Source organism: Misgurnus anguillicaudatus, chromosome 21 (genome assembly GCF_027580225.2).
Source record: "Misgurnus anguillicaudatus chromosome 21, ASM2758022v2, whole genome shotgun sequence".
Lineage (NCBI taxonomy): Eukaryota > Metazoa > Chordata > Actinopteri > Cypriniformes > Cobitidae > Misgurnus > Misgurnus anguillicaudatus.
In genome coordinates this window covers 65,010,166-65,026,025 of record NC_073357.2, presented here as the reverse complement: position 1 = coordinate 65,026,025, position 15,860 = coordinate 65,010,166, and the positions used below count along the sequence as shown (strand labels likewise).

At 37.6% G+C, this 15,860-nt stretch overlaps 1 protein-coding gene across 8 annotated transcripts in view; it reads left to right on the top strand.

The window, feature by feature from the left end:
• Positions 1 to 15,860, top strand: part of nrxn2b (neurexin 2b) — a 380,291-nt gene that overhangs the window by 104,654 nt on the left and 259,777 nt on the right. For 7 of the 8 annotated variants that reach the window (XM_055218533.2, XM_055218549.2, XM_055218495.2 and 4 more), the window contains exon 3: positions 4,339 to 4,356. The exons of the other annotated variant lie outside the window; for it this stretch is intronic. In XM_055218533.2, coding sequence (XP_055074508.2) covers positions 4,339 to 4,356 — 18 coding nt within the window. The remainder of the gene's footprint in view (positions 1 to 4,338; positions 4,357 to 15,860) is intronic. 8 annotated transcript variants of the gene reach the window in all.

Genomic DNA, 15,860 nt, shown 5'->3' with positions numbered 1-15,860 from the left:
AAATGACAAGTAAATGACCTTCATTCATATATCATATGTAACACGTATCAACTATTACACAGAGTTAACATTACTGTGTAAAATGAATGTATACAATGTGAGCTACAGGTCCTTGAATTATTGCCTGGCTGCCAAACAGTGATCCATGTTCGTCATCTCCCATCATCTTTAGCAAACCAAAACATTTTATTTTCAACAATGTATTTGTTTCAGAGATCAGTTTAGCCACTTGTCAGAGTAAAATAAATACAGACTAGAAGTTCACTCTGATTCAGACGATTAATCGCAACAATGCATGAGTGTTTGATAAAACCGTCTATTGCACTTCTTGTAAGACACGTGTACACCTCTTCTGGCATGTTGCAGTCATATAAACTGTTTCTGCCAATTTGCTACTGTAAACAAAACAACATCATTTAAAACTAGGGGTGTCACGATTCTCCAAATCCTCGATTCGATTACATTTTCGATTCTAAGGTCACGATTCGATCCGATTCTCGATTTTTACATATTTTTTATATGGCATATAATTTAGACAAAAATGATATGCCATTATTTATTATTATTATTATAATACTTTAACATTAACATGCACATTGCACAACTCGCATGGGGGTTTGTGGGCTTCACTTAACGCGAGAGCTTGTGTAGAGAGAATTCTTTCTTGCACGCACATGGACTTTGCGCGGTTGGCAGTTACATGGATCGGACGGATGACGTGACGAAAAATAATATTTTAATTAAATTCGGGCGGGTGCCGGATCGACTGCTTGTTATTAGCTCTGTCCTTCTAAGCATGCGACATCTCTGTCTTTCATAGTGGCAGCCTCAGAAGTTCAAGAAAAGAACTGAAATGAGACGGTCTAGCCTTCTGAGGACCCAAAATTTGCGTCACCTGCTGCACACGCCCCCAGTAGTGCCCACCGCGCCTGTCAGTAGAAAACAGCGGAGACATTTCTGACTTATTAAAATAAATATGTAATCAGAAAAATATTAATTTATTTTAGAACATATGACACATTGATGTAGATTAATCTATTCAACAGCATATCAAATAATCAACCTAGAAATATACGCAACATAAACAGAATAATATTAACACAAAACATAACTTATAATACTAAAACAGTGACAAGAAAAAGTTTTCTAATAAATACACACTTTTATTTAATAAAGCTTTTAATTGTTTTAATTGTTAAGGATCCATTCGTTCTATCATTAACAGCGCGGAGAAATGAGGACGCATTTTGACACAGCTCTTATCAACGCTGGCGAAGGCAAACTCAAAAAATGAGAATTAAAAACAAAGGAAATAGAATGTCAGAAAGGGTTGCCTGGAATAAGTTTTACAACGTGGTAAATCAGGATGACACCAGTGCAGGCTATGTAATTCGTGCGTTTAATTTAGGCTATTTATTTATTGATTTATCGAAGACGGAGTTCACTGCTGATATTCAAGAGGTTTCTAGTCTCGCGGCTGTCATCAGCAGCGCCTTGCATCGCCCAGATAGCAGATGGCGGGCGGGTACAGTTTTGAAAACTGGTCAGAAACGTTGGTGCGCATGGATGGTGGACGGATGATGAGTTTTGTTATGCGGTTGCGGATGAAATAATAGTCCATCCGCGCATCTCTAACATGGACTTAATGCACATGGACTTAATGCGCGTGTCTTGGACTCATAGCATCTGAAATAAATCCAGCATAATAAGCAGCTGCGCTTCTCTCTGTCTCACGTGCTCGCATCTGTCCGAAGTCTGAACATAAACTAAAGTAGTAATCCTTATGTATTTGTTCAGTTTTATGCGTTTCATGCAAGCTGAGGCAAACTATCCTTTTGTTTAAAATATAACCCGCTGCATCTCTGCGCCTCCCTCACTATCGCGCACGTGCAGAGAGCTGCGCTCTGTCCAAAGTCAGATCACTGGTAATCCTGTTTATGATATGCATTTCAAGGAGTTGTAGCATCCCTCGTGTTTAAAATATGATCGCGTTCCGCTGGACAGATGTTTTTAAAGGCATCTCTGAGAGTTTTTTTCCTCGCTTGGCAAGCCGACCGGACGTGAAATGGGGGCGTGGCAGCATCGACGATCCCATTTTTTAATTCGAAGTTCGAAGCTGTGACTTAATTTCGATCGATTTCGATTTAAAATCGAAATCGTGACACCCTTATTTAAAACCACAACCTAAAAGTATCCTAACCGTACCTGTGTAACAGATAAAGGGCTCTCAAAAATACACATGTCAATGTTAGAATTAGGAAATATTCTGATAAGTAATTTTCAGATGGCAAAAATTATACAAGATCATACAAGCTGTTTTTAGTCAACATTTTGTTTATAGTTACATTGAAGCAGAGACAATGAATAAAGTCTATGATATAAACTAGAATATGTGTTTATTTATTTGTACAAAGACCGTGCATTGACTTTATGTGTTCAACACCAGATGAAACACATAAATAAATGTTTGTTTTTTTCCACAGTGACAGTGAAGTCTTGTAAGCAAGTCTTTGTGCCTGAACAAGAAAATATGAACCACACAAATGCCAAAATATAATTACCATTCCAGTTTGAACACATATGTACAAATCTGAATTGAACTAAACTGAACTTTCTGTACGGCACTGTTACTGAAACCTTCCTCCTGATCAAGTGTTCATCTAGAGGAAGACCCCCCAAAAGAGAACTGCAACTTTTGAATCAGATTTTTGTGGTATAAGACTTTATAAGCCTGAACTGCTGTACTGTACACATTAATTTGTGTCACTCTACACGCAGAACTAATGGTTTATTGTAAAAATTAACTATTTAGCATCCACATTGAGCTCTCAGCCTTGCAATGTTTAATACTGACATTAAACCAACACACACACACCCCCACACACACACACACACACACACGCAGACATGACACAACTATCATAAAACCTTAATAGTGAGAATAGAGTCAATGCCTTGCCCCAGGAGATGAGCAGCTAGATTTATGAAAATAAATAATTCAGATTTCTTTTTGCGATGCTTGAAGGACTGAATATTTCAAGATTTTCGGCTTATTTATCTGCACATGCATTTTAAAGGTGCAAGTGAATATTGGAAGGAATGGAAAAATGTGTTGTTCACCTAGTGCTTTACTTATTGTACTAGATATCAATACAGTAACTGTGTGTATGCCAAGTCTCTACTCATACATTAGGAGGACATCCCAGCTGTTCCCATCATTTAAATCACTAAATAAATAGACTAAACAGTTGGGTTTTCTGTGAGGTTTAGTGGTGTGGGAGGTCAGTATAAAAACCATTGAACCTGTTGAAAGTCTTCATAATGATAGCTGCACCAGCATCTGCGTGTGTGAAACGACCAAACATTGTTTCAGGCACCATGAGTGTTTCTGTGGATCTGAGGAAGTAAAGCTGAATTGTGTGTTATTGTATGTTGTTATTGTGTGTTTCTTCTCACTGCTGTAGGGTGTCAGACGGCATCTCTAGTGTCTGACATTAAAGTCGCTTCAGGGAACAAACACGACTGACGACCGCTGATTTACTCGCAGACTGAGACGGGAACGTAGCATTAGATTACATTGAAGATTTATTGTTTTGTTTAGTGAAAGTGTCATGAATTCATGCCGTTTCATTATTATTATGATCTTAATTTGATTTTAGGCATTTCCACACCGATCTCGCAAACTTTCCTCTTGTTACATTTCACCCAAACATTAAAGTTACTACCAGAGTGATCTGTAATAGCAGTTGTTGATAATTTGAAGTAGACAGAAGAGTAAAAAAAGGAAACATTGAGCGTAATATAATGAAATACACAGTAGTATGGATCTGCACTGCTGACGTTTGCATTTCATCGAATACTACTACTAGGGTTTTATAAAGAATTTCAGGAAGATTATGTCTTCAAGTCAAGAAGTTACAGTGACATTGTTTACAGTCAAACTACTGATGGATTATAGAGACTGCAATCTGAGCATTAAACTGGGATGTGCTTTTAATTCTTAAGGTGTTTAACTGTTGGATTTTCTCTTAAACGTCTTGCCAACAGTTTTACAGTAATTAACCTAATTCAGCCGAGCTGTTAAATGTCTCTCAGGTCAAGATTACAACTAGACACTGATGAATCTGCTGTGTGTGAGAAATGATGGCAGTGAATTAGATGCTGGACTGCTGCCGCTTCACCAGCGGGACTTTGGGAAATGACTCCATATCTGGGAAATGTTTGACCGGTCTAGATGAATAACTAAAGCTTCATTGTATCTGTGTTTTTGTTTAAATAATCAAATATATTTATATGTCTCTTTCTTTCTCTTTCTGCTTTCATATTTTGCCGGTGCAGAGGAACATGCAGTTGAAGGTAAGAGCAATGATTTACATAATAATGATGCTTGTATATCTGGAGCTTATATTGGCTGCTGTCATTAGTTGCACTTTTGTCAGATTGGACTGCGGTTTTGGCGACTTGATTTGCTGTTAAATGAGACATTTCTCCTTTATTCTTATTTTAGTCTTCTGATTCTTCTGATTTGCATCAGTTTGAAAGAAGTCTTGTAGCATGAGAAAGAGTCTGTTAATGTTAAACATAGGTCTGATCTGAGTTCAGCTGGAGACGCTGGTTAGGGTACAGTCAGTGTTACTTTTGACAGGGTTGTGCTCCGCGATCTTATGATATCTTTATATACAAAAACTACAGAGGACTGGTAGGAGGTGTGCATTGAAACAACAACTATCTTTGTAGTGTTAAGAGAGTAACAGCTATGAGCGACCGGTCTCGGTGTGACGCAGTCTTTCAGCTTCTTATTGTAAATCGATATTTTTCTGCACTAAACAAATACATTTTTCCTAGATATTTTCAGAGATGATAGACAAGATAATGTTAAAATGTTTCCCAGTAGACGCAAAAGCAGTGTCCACAAACGACCCACCGCAAACACAGCATAACCATGATTTTTATCTTTATTGTATTTTTAGTTATCATCATGGTTTTGTCATTGATGAACACTGGTTAGGTGGGTTACAGATAGATTGTGTTACAGCACAGCACACATCAGTCATTTATGGCATTGATTTTAAGGTTATAAATTGGACTTACTTTCCAAACAAAACTAATAAAAACAGAAGGCGTGAACGCTCAAAGGTTGAACCTTCCCGCGAGTGTCGTTTTGCTGTCTGACAGAGATAAAGGGAGACCAAATTTGGTTTTGCATCTGGGGCCACATGTATTTACCCAAACTTCCCCAGCAGGCTGGATTTGTCTGAGTTATTGATGGCAGTATGGTTTTCTCAGGTGCGTGTGTGCGTGTATGAAGGTAAAGTGCAGGTATCCTGATACTTTCTCTCTTATCACGACACCTAGCTGGTAAAGCATTACACTTCTCTACCCAACATGCCTCAGGTCACCATGGTAACCCAAAAGAGATGCGTGTGTAGGTAGTTAAGTGGAGTAAAGCCTTGCAGACTCGGATGCAGGTGTCAAGTGTTTAGTAATTGACGTGACTGTAAACTTCTTGCTTATCCATCATTTTTCTGAACATAAAGATGTTCACGGCATGTCTGGTGAGGTTTTGTCCGAACACAATGTTTTATTCTGTACGAGATGCTTTGCATTCTAGACAGGCAGAGCTCTGTTATGTTCATAAAGTGGCATAGGCTTAAAGAGAGCTCACCCAATACTATATTATATTTTATTCACAAACTTTTATAACTATTAGGAAATCATGACAGAATATTCATTTCCGTTTAGGTGAGTTATCCCTTTCATTAAATACTGCTAGAAACATTTGCGGGTAAGTGACTGGCAGAGAGAAGAATCAAAAGACACCAAATGTGACAAACACCCAATAGAAACTCTGCAGACTGAAATCTGTAAAAAAAATTGTGTGTACAGCAAAAAACCCAAACAATGCTCGTAGAGCAGATTTAAGACTGTGTTCCCACTATCACCTCTTTCCCCTTAAGAGAAATTTGCTTCCCTGCCAGTGATGAGTTTTTCCGGCAATCCATATTTCCGCTGTTATCCACCAGGTGGCGCTCTTACACAACTTATAAAATACTGAAGTATTCCCTTAGGTCAGTGGTTCCTAAACTTTTTTTCCTGCGCACCCCTTTCTATGTCCAAACCGGGTTGGCACACCCCCAATCCCCACTTCAAAAAAAACCCACAACAAAGCTTTGTATTCTCATCGCCATAAAGACTCATGTTTAATCATGTCATGAGAAAATTGAAACAGAACCACTACGAGTAACTTCATAGCATTTAAATGCGTTCACGTGTTCTGATAATGATAAATAACACACATTGTTTTTCCTGCTCTTACACAAGTTAATACTGTACTGTACTGTATGATGATGCTAACAGGGTCACAGTTGTTTTATCTCACAAGTGGTGATGTGTGAAACAACATATTTCAACTATAACTCAGTAACAGCTCTGGATCAGACTAAACCAAAGTCTTTTTAAGGAAGTCTTTGTCACTGCTAAGGCAAGACCTGTCAGATACTGACTTATCAATCTGGCCGATTATAGACGTCGATATTAAGAATTTTGCGGATCATCGACATTGGCCATTTTAAAAGCAAATTTGCAGATAAAGTAATATCATTTTAAAATGCGCTATTTTGGCTCTGATGAAGCCAAGGATTTAGTGAGAGCCGTCAGAACACTGAACCAGGTCTCTATTCAGTTGCCTACAGCAATGCCCACCCACCACCCATCTGATTTGTTGGGAGTCATGAGTCCGGCCAATTAGCGCAGGAGGCTGAAGACACAGCCGAAAGCACTTGCTAACAGGAGCTGCTTTGCAATGATTTCGCTCTGCGAGTTGACACTGCAATACAAGAGTTTAGCACGCGTTTCAGGCAGTTGACCGAGCTGGCATTTGCACGTCATGTCATTTTAAAAATACAAGCCCTTTTAAAGCATAAAGAACTTGAGCACTATGGTCTGCACTCAGCTTGACGCCTCTCAAGCTGCTCGCGACAAGTGACAGATCAAGTAATTTTTTGCGACTTAAGGGGGTCGCACACAGGCAGTGATGGGAGTAACGCGTTACTGTAAAAATAAGTTAAAGGATTTTTTTAAATCAAGTAACGCAATTACAATTACTGAAATTTAAATGAGTTCGTTACTCGTGTTACTCTATTTTGTAAAAAATAGACAAGACATATCTGACGTCGCAGGACCGTAGTTGGCGGCGCAATGATTCATTACACTTCATCATAGCTGACAGTGCTATAGAATGAACATGAAAAATCTAAACGGGACAACATACCTTTGTTTAAAAATTGTGCGCAAGTCATAATCCATCTCATGTTTGTAAATTATCTTCGCCAAGCAATCCCGGCATGACATTAACTTGCATTTGTAGTCCACAAAAGTAATAAATCTGAGAAATGTTCATATATTCTTAGATGTTTACATCGACCTTCATGGAAGAGAACGATCCGCGATTGTTGTTTCCACTAAAATATTCACACTGCACTGTACGCCCGTGTTAAAACTCCATGTATGTGTGAGCTCGCTTTTAGTTTTAGTTTCAGTCTCTCCGTATCCGAACAAACAATCCACTCGCTCTGTGTCCGTCCGACAAAACAATCCACGTAGCCTACTCCGTTTTCTGATTAAATATCTTCCTTTAATCGTGTGTATCATTTAAATCCAACAGAAAACAAACAATATATGACCAAAGAGCGCAGTCCCTGCGGCAAGCTTCACAAGCTGTGTTCCAATTCAAGGGCTGCACCCTACTAAGCATGCGATAAAAGGTGAGCACTCGGTCTTTCAAGGCGCTCAGAAGTTCACGAAGAGAACTGAAATGAGACGGTCTAACCTTCGGAGGACCCATAATTTGCCTCATCTGCTGCACGCGCACCGCGCCTGTCAGCAGGACACAGCGGAGACGTTTCTAACTTAAAATAAATATGAAATCAGAAAAAATATAATTTATTTTAGAAAATATGATATGTTGACACAATTGTCTCCAAATTTTTAAAGAGACACTACACAATTTTAACACATTATATATTTTTGTAAACATGCAGACTATTTGTCTAAATGGTCTAAATGATATACATAAATAAACTAAATTTACATATTAAGATAATTTCTAACAAAAATATTCAAAGGTTGAATCTAAAGCAAAATAGGCTCCTACCGTATGTGATATATTAGAGTCTTACGTGTAAAATAGCCCATCCATATTATTTTATTGTTTGACTGTTCAGTACTGTTCATATTTACATTTAAAAAGCAGATATAAAAGTAACTTAAAAGTTACTTTTCTTAGTAACTAATTACTTTTGATATACAGTAACTGGTAGAGTAATTCAGTTACTTTTAAAAGAAGTAACTAGTAACTGTAACTAATTACTTATTTTCAGTAACTTGCCCAACACTGCACACAGGACTCGCAGCGCCGCACCGGTCCAAAAATAACTCGAACACGTTGCTTTTGTATGAGTATACGTACACCGCCGCCTGTCCGTGCCACCCAGCTACGACTCAGGAAGTGGCTCAAATCTCTGTCGCGCCACTCACATAGTTTAACATTAAATAACATTATATTTGTTCCAAATCTTTAGCGATTAACATTAGCTGCTAGCGTATATTTTGCATTTTTAAGTAGACGCTATCTAACTAAGCTTGCGCTATTTAATGTGCACTTCTGGTTTATGATACCTCCGAGTTGTCCTAGACGCGACTCTGCGTGGTGCGACCCCATTTACTTTATTTACACTTATTATATACATTCAAATTGTTATATCCATAGGATAGTTCATCCATTGATGTGCAAGATGATTAACTGAATAGTTCTCCTATTGTATGCAATGATAAAATCATCAGAAAAATATTTATATATGAAGAGTTTCGTTGCAAAACTAGATAACCACCGTTTTTTTCATTGTTCAGAAATATCATTTTTTGGTTGTGCATTACAATTAATTTCAATGCAACTGCAGTTGGTTTGTTTTGATTTAAACCTTCATAACTTAAATAATACAGCTAAGAAGCACCATAAAACAAAATAATAACATGATAACGTAATAATAAACATGTTTTGAGAAAATGGTTAAAAAATGGATTTATCTCGTTTTGCAACGAAACTCTTCATATTTAATTCAATACATTTTTCATATAGTTTTTATGTATATTTATTGGTACTTCCTGCTGTTTTTGTTATTATTGATATGATTGTTATAATTACCAATCCTTGGAGTCAAAATTAAAAATGTTTCAAAGCATTGAAAGTTTTCGTCAGAGCCCAAGTCTTAGGGGGCGTGCACACCAAAGCTTTTACGCCCGCAGCCGGCGCATGTTTTCAATAGTTTCCAATGGAAGCTCTGCGTTTTTCAAATAAGCCAGCAGCTAACGGTTTTCTTCCGTGCCGAAAACCGGAGATTTTTCCACGCTCACCGCTGAACACCGAGAGTTGAAAAATGTTCAACTTTGGATGAAAAGCTCTGCTAGTCAATGTCAGTTCTCCCGCAGCCGTCCAATCACAGTAGGGGAGGGGCGGGACAAGTATCACAGCAACCAACCGTCTCACAGCTGACGTATTAGAGCTACCAAAGTGCTTAGCTGAAGAAAGCTGGTACTCAGCGTTTAAAAGTTTTGGTGCGCACAGCCCCTTAATTTTGACATCAATTTTCATTACATCAGACATATCGGTTCAAAATATCAGTTATCGGTCTACTTGATCAGTAATAATCGATATCGACACCATCTCTGAAAAACACATTGGTCGACCTCTAATACTGACGGTCCCTCCCCCAGATGATGTCATTCTTTAACAGTTGATGATTGGCTCTTTTTACTAGGGCTCCATTGACTGTTGTGATCTTCCCCGTTTATAGCAATAGCAGTGACTCATCTTGTTAATATTAAATATCTTTGACTACAGAAACACAAGCATACATGCTTCTAAATCTGTTGGGTTAGGTTTGTCTTTAAATCTAATGTTTGTGTGAGGATTAGGGGATAATCATTAACCTGATGATGCAGTGTAGTCTATTGAATGACTTCAGTAATATAGTAAAATAAACACTGTGTGTGTTTGTGTGGCTTCCTTAAAGATGTTTAATGAGACCAGACAGAAAGATGCCCATTAGATATTTAACGTTTTCTGTTGATGCTAGCTGTTGGTTTTGCAGTGATTGACGCGGTTGACATTTGCTAGTTTTGTCTCTGTCATTGGCGCGGCCCACTGAACTACAGGACACATCCAGAGAGCTGAATGTTAGCCGCAGCGATGCTCTTAATGTCAGTGCGTCGGTTGGCGTTGTTCTCTCTTATGCATTGTGACTCTGGGGAACTCAATGTGATGAATTCTTCTCATCTGATCCACAACGAATAGACATGAAAAAGTCACAGTAACTGTGTTTGCTCATTTAAAAAGCCCGATGAGCTTCAATACAATGAATTGATTAGATGTCCACATATGTTATTAAAATCTGTGCAGTAAATGCTAACCTGAAACCTGCAAATATCTTAATTTGTATCTACTGTATGTTTGCTCAGGAATAGTATTGTACAGTAGGACTAGTTAGCAGTGTGTGTTTTAACTAGACTTATAGTTGAACATTCATGGCCTCATTGCGCTGGTCTCGTCTCAACTGATGTATGTTGGGATTATCCGATGTGTAGTTTGTGTTGAAGATGTTTTTAAACATGCTGCTTTACATGCTCTCCTGAAGGTAAGAGAAGTTAAACGTTGACCAGCCTTGATTTTGGCCCTGGTTTCGGACGTCCTCTTTTTTTAGGGCTTTGTTCTAATTAGCGCTGCTGACCGGGTGAAGGTGTCACGAGATGGATGAGAACAAGCGTCTGTTGTTCCCGTAGGGATAAGCTGTATGGAGAAACAGGTAATGATATGACCTCATTTTCCTCTAAATCCTATCATATTTGTTCACGAGCACGTGCTGCGTCAGGAATGCTCTCGTATTTGAAGTACAGAATGAGATTTACTGGGAATAAATTGATAATCATATCATCATCTTGTGAAAATACAGAGTTTAGAGAAAATGTGTAGTTTGTTTGAAGATTTTCGGTTTCAACACTGTTCTACAGACAGACAGACAGATTTTCTTTATCTGTCCAATTCCAGACAATCATCTTTCCGTTTGGAACATTTAGGATTAAACTTCATGCCAGTTGGAAAATCTTGGATATTTGGCCAGAAAGAGGAGGGTCAATTTTATCTGTAGATATGAGATTAAAGTCTAAGTTTATCTCAGATGTGAGTGGATCAGCTAAAGCAGATTATGAAGCAGTTGATGGGCCGGACCAGATGAGAATATTTCCTGTGATATCTGTAAATTCAGATGAATCCTCTTCTTGTTCTTGATATGGAAATGTAAACATATATCTGACATGTTTTGTTTTTAGTTCAGTTTTGTTGAAAAAGTTTCTCTCTCTCTCAGTTCGGTGGCAGTATAGTTTAGTCTGTCTCTCATGTCAAATGTTTATATTGTGATTGTGGAGGCTGTTATGAAGTAATGATGTTTCTGGACATGATCTCGCTGCTGTCGTTTGACAGTTGTGTGTTTGTCTCATAGCCCAACTTTGACCAGCAGCAGATAAGATTCGGTCACAGCATTTCAGATTTTCTATTAGATTTTTTCTGTTGCACACACGACTGCATTGCAAAAAATGAAGACACTGAGAGAATTCAAGTCGGAAGGAATCATCCCAATGCCCTCAGAGCTCTTGATGTATAAACCCTGAAGGGAGTTGTGCAGTTGTGTCTCTTACTCTGAGTTCCATGTTTTGTGGGGACATTTCATAGACGTAATGGTTTTTATTCTGTACAAACTGCATATTATATTTCTTTCCCCTAACCCAAACCATCCCCACAATTGTCCCCACAAGGTCACAAAAATACTGGTATTCATATCTTGATAATTACCAGGTACACACACACACACGCACACACACACACACACACACACACATAAACTGATGGTGTCACTACAGTCTTACTGTATATTTTTATAAAGCCACATTGTACTTTATCGTCTGACCGCTGCAGGTATCTTGGCAACAGATTCCTGCAAATGTGTTTGAATGACATGATTATGAAAATGATAGTAATTTTCTTAGCTAATTGTGCCTTAGAGAGGATGTGAATGAGCCGAACATATCACATATACATCTGAAATATTCTGCACAACTTCTAAAACATCTGCTTGATCTGAGATGTATTTAAAAACGTTCAGGTTAGTAATATTATGTCATATTTTTTTATCTTAAAACAGACAAAGCTGAAAATGATCTGCTGGTATTGTTATAAATCTTTCATATTCTGTAATTGCACCAATGAAATATACTGTAGTGTCAATTTGTGAGATCATCTGTTAAAAGCTTTTTCATTTTTGAGTGAACTATTCCTTTAACTCTTCCCCTCCAGCGTTTTAAAAAAATAAGTTGCCGGCCAGCGCCAGCATTTTTCATGATTTTCACAAATATTTAATGCCTTCCAGGAAATCTTTAAATAAATAAGCATACAATATATCAAATAAAAGAACAGACGCTCTGCTTTCAAACAAAAACATCCAACCTTCATTAGTTCTCTTCTTATCAAATATGGGTAAGACTCTTCAAAAACATCACATTTTGGAGATAATTGCATTTTTGTGAAGGACTTTGTTAGAGATTAGATTGAGAGCGATTATCAAAACATACATAGAGTCCTTCTCCTTCACGAGCTGGAAGAGCGCCACCCGGTGGATAATAGCAGGTATATGGATTGCCGGATAAACTTGTCATTGGCAGGGAAGCGTTCTCTCCTAATTGACGAGTTAACTCATGAGTGGCGGGTAAAGAGTTCATTCAGCCTGAGGGTGGCACTTTAATGTTGATACAGAGATCTCATCCACATTATAATTTAAAATATTTGAAATGATTTGATTTAAAGTGTTGCAATAATGTTTTGTATATTCCTGTAGAGGGTTTTGTTTGTCTCTATGGTGTGGTTGTGTGTCTGTGGTGAGGTTGTGTTAATAGCAAGTAAACAATATTCAGCTGCAGGAGTGCTTACTTCATCAAAGAAATGTCATCACATTAGCCCAATTCTGGCATCTCTACACTGACTGCGGGTTCAAAGTATCGAATACAATTTAAAATATTGCTCATCACCTATAAGCCCTTAAGTGGTCTAGCACCTCTGGATCTTTGTGAATTACTATCAGAATACAATCCATTGTGGATATTGCGGTCCCAACATTCTGGTCTTTTAATAATCTCTACTAGAATATTAAAATCATAGAAAGGTAGTAGATCATTTTCCTACTCGGCCCTTAAGCATTGAAATGATCTTCCTAGCAGTGTTTGGGAATCAAATAGTCGATCATTTTAAGTTTAAACTAAAGACCAATTTCTTTAACAAAGCATTCGCTTTAATTCGGCTCCTATACATATTTAGGCGGCAGTAGTTAGTGTAACAGAGCGCACACACATCTATTTATTCTCTATGACTTTAACATTACATGAGAGCGGCCTCTACGCTATCAGGATCTTGCTTTGTTTCCTTGTATCGTCCTCGGCTCTCCTGACAGACACGGTTTTAGTTGCGATGACTTGATGTTCCCACCACTGATCTATTAGCATCCCATCATCATGATGTCCAGCCAATGTCTGCACGGTGTCATCTAACATTAATTTTGAATGCGTATTACATTTTATGATATAGTACTCTGTTTATAGTATATATGCCCTGTAATAGCAGTAAGAGCTATAATCAGTGACACTGTTTCTCAATCCTCCTTTCTGGATTGCACAGATTGCAGATATAGCTGACAGATCAGATCTGACCCTCACGAGTAAGCAAGATTTTTTACCGCTTGACCGTAGTCTGCCTGTAGGCTCGTTTACTGGGAGACTGCTGATAATAGTTCAAATTAAATCTTTGGTTTATACGTTACGCTAATACTGCTTTAATACTTTGTTTTCGTTGTTTCTATTTCATGTAAAACTTATATTATAAAAACACCACGGCACTAATGATTTTAGCTTTAAAATGTGTAATATAGTAACATTAAAAAAGCATCAGAATTAACACAATACTGTGTTCTACCTGCACAATTTGTGATTTCAACATAAGAATTTATAATTGGAAATTTTCTCATTTTCTGCTGAAATTCTCATTACCGCAATGTGTCCGGCTGTGTTTGAACATGCGTTATGTTGTAATTTAATCAAATTAACACAAAAATATTAAGAAAAAAATAAATGGATGTTTTGCTAGACTACTTTAGATGACAGAAAAAATATTTACTGAATATTCATGTATAATAATAATGAAGAAAACTTAGGAAAATGATGTGTCCATGCCTGATGTTCTCATCCTCCGCAACACTTTTTGAGAACAGTTTAAGCACACATACAGAATTTTAATAAAGTTTGATTTTGAGTGACCAAGCACATGGACCAGTTACTTCAAGATGGCTACCAGGTAAGATCATTTTTTACAGCTAATTTGAAATATTGTCTTGTCAGAATGCTTACACGACATTTTGATTATCATTACCGCAACAGATGCTTATTAAATGTTAATTTAATTAATAGAAGCATAATACTTTGATTTTAAATGCATGTGCAGAATCTCCAAATGTTCTTTCAAGTTTGTCATGTCATTTTGAAAATATGTCAGTGTTGATGTTTTCTGACTGTTGCGGTAATGAGAGTTTTTAGGACTAATTTTTTAAATTATGTTACAAAAGTGTTAAATGATAAGTAAAAGTTTTTAAATTAATGTTCCCATTTACTCCAGACTTTGTTTTTCAATGTCTGGTGGGAAAAAAAGTAAATTTAAGCAATTTTTACATTTTCATGCTTGACATTTTTAAAACCAAGTTTTCGTGAGAATCACCCATATAGTTGTCTCTGTTAATATGGAATTCTTATGGAAAATTCGATGCAGGCTTGTTTAATAGCACTTGTGTATTTTCTGGTTCATACTGGTAATGTCCTTGTATTTTGCTATAATTAGAGCTATCATGCATTAATTCATGAATCATTAAAATGTTAAAATAATTTACCACAAACAATCACAGTCAGTCAGACCACCAGCACTGCACCTGCACCTTGATCCACGGGCCATTGGCAGAAGCCATGCTTTCAGCTTTTTATGGCATATAGTAAATGGTAAAAAAAAGTTGAACAAAAATCATTTTCACGATAATCGATATGTGATTACTCACGGTTACAGTAATTACACAAAGAGGGTGATGGAGATTAATCAGAAACATAAAAATATAACCAGCTTTTCAAAATGGTTTTAAAACTAAACATTTAGACTATTTTAGCACAAATTATTAGCCTGGGTGCCAGCCCATCTTAGCCCCGCCCACACGATTTTGTAAACGGGAAGATGGGTCTGGGGTTTCTGCGTTGAGGAGCTACTATGCTAGGACAAACGCTGGTCGAACCAATCAAATTGTCAGGGCGGGCTTTATACGATGATGGACAGATAATCAACAGTAACGTAATGAACCACGTCATCAAAGAGCGCGTGTGTTGAATGGCTGCCGCTGTAGAATTCAGATGTGTGGATTCTGACATTGAGTCTGTTCTAAAAGATATCAACAGAGCATTGATTTTAAAAGAGGAACAGAGAAACACGAGCAGGGCATTTGTTGATGTTTTTGCCGTCCTTCCTATTCGGCAAAAGTTGGTCGCAACTGAAATGGCTAACGTTATCACGGCGATGCAACTCAGCGTGCACGACGAGATGGATATAATTAGCGGTCGTTGCCAGCTTCTTTTCGGAAGCCCGGAATCGTGGTTGCTGAATAAGTGGAGGGACATGCTAGGCTCCAATATTTTCAAGCAAACGTAATGGGTATCGTTGTGGATGAAGTTCACCT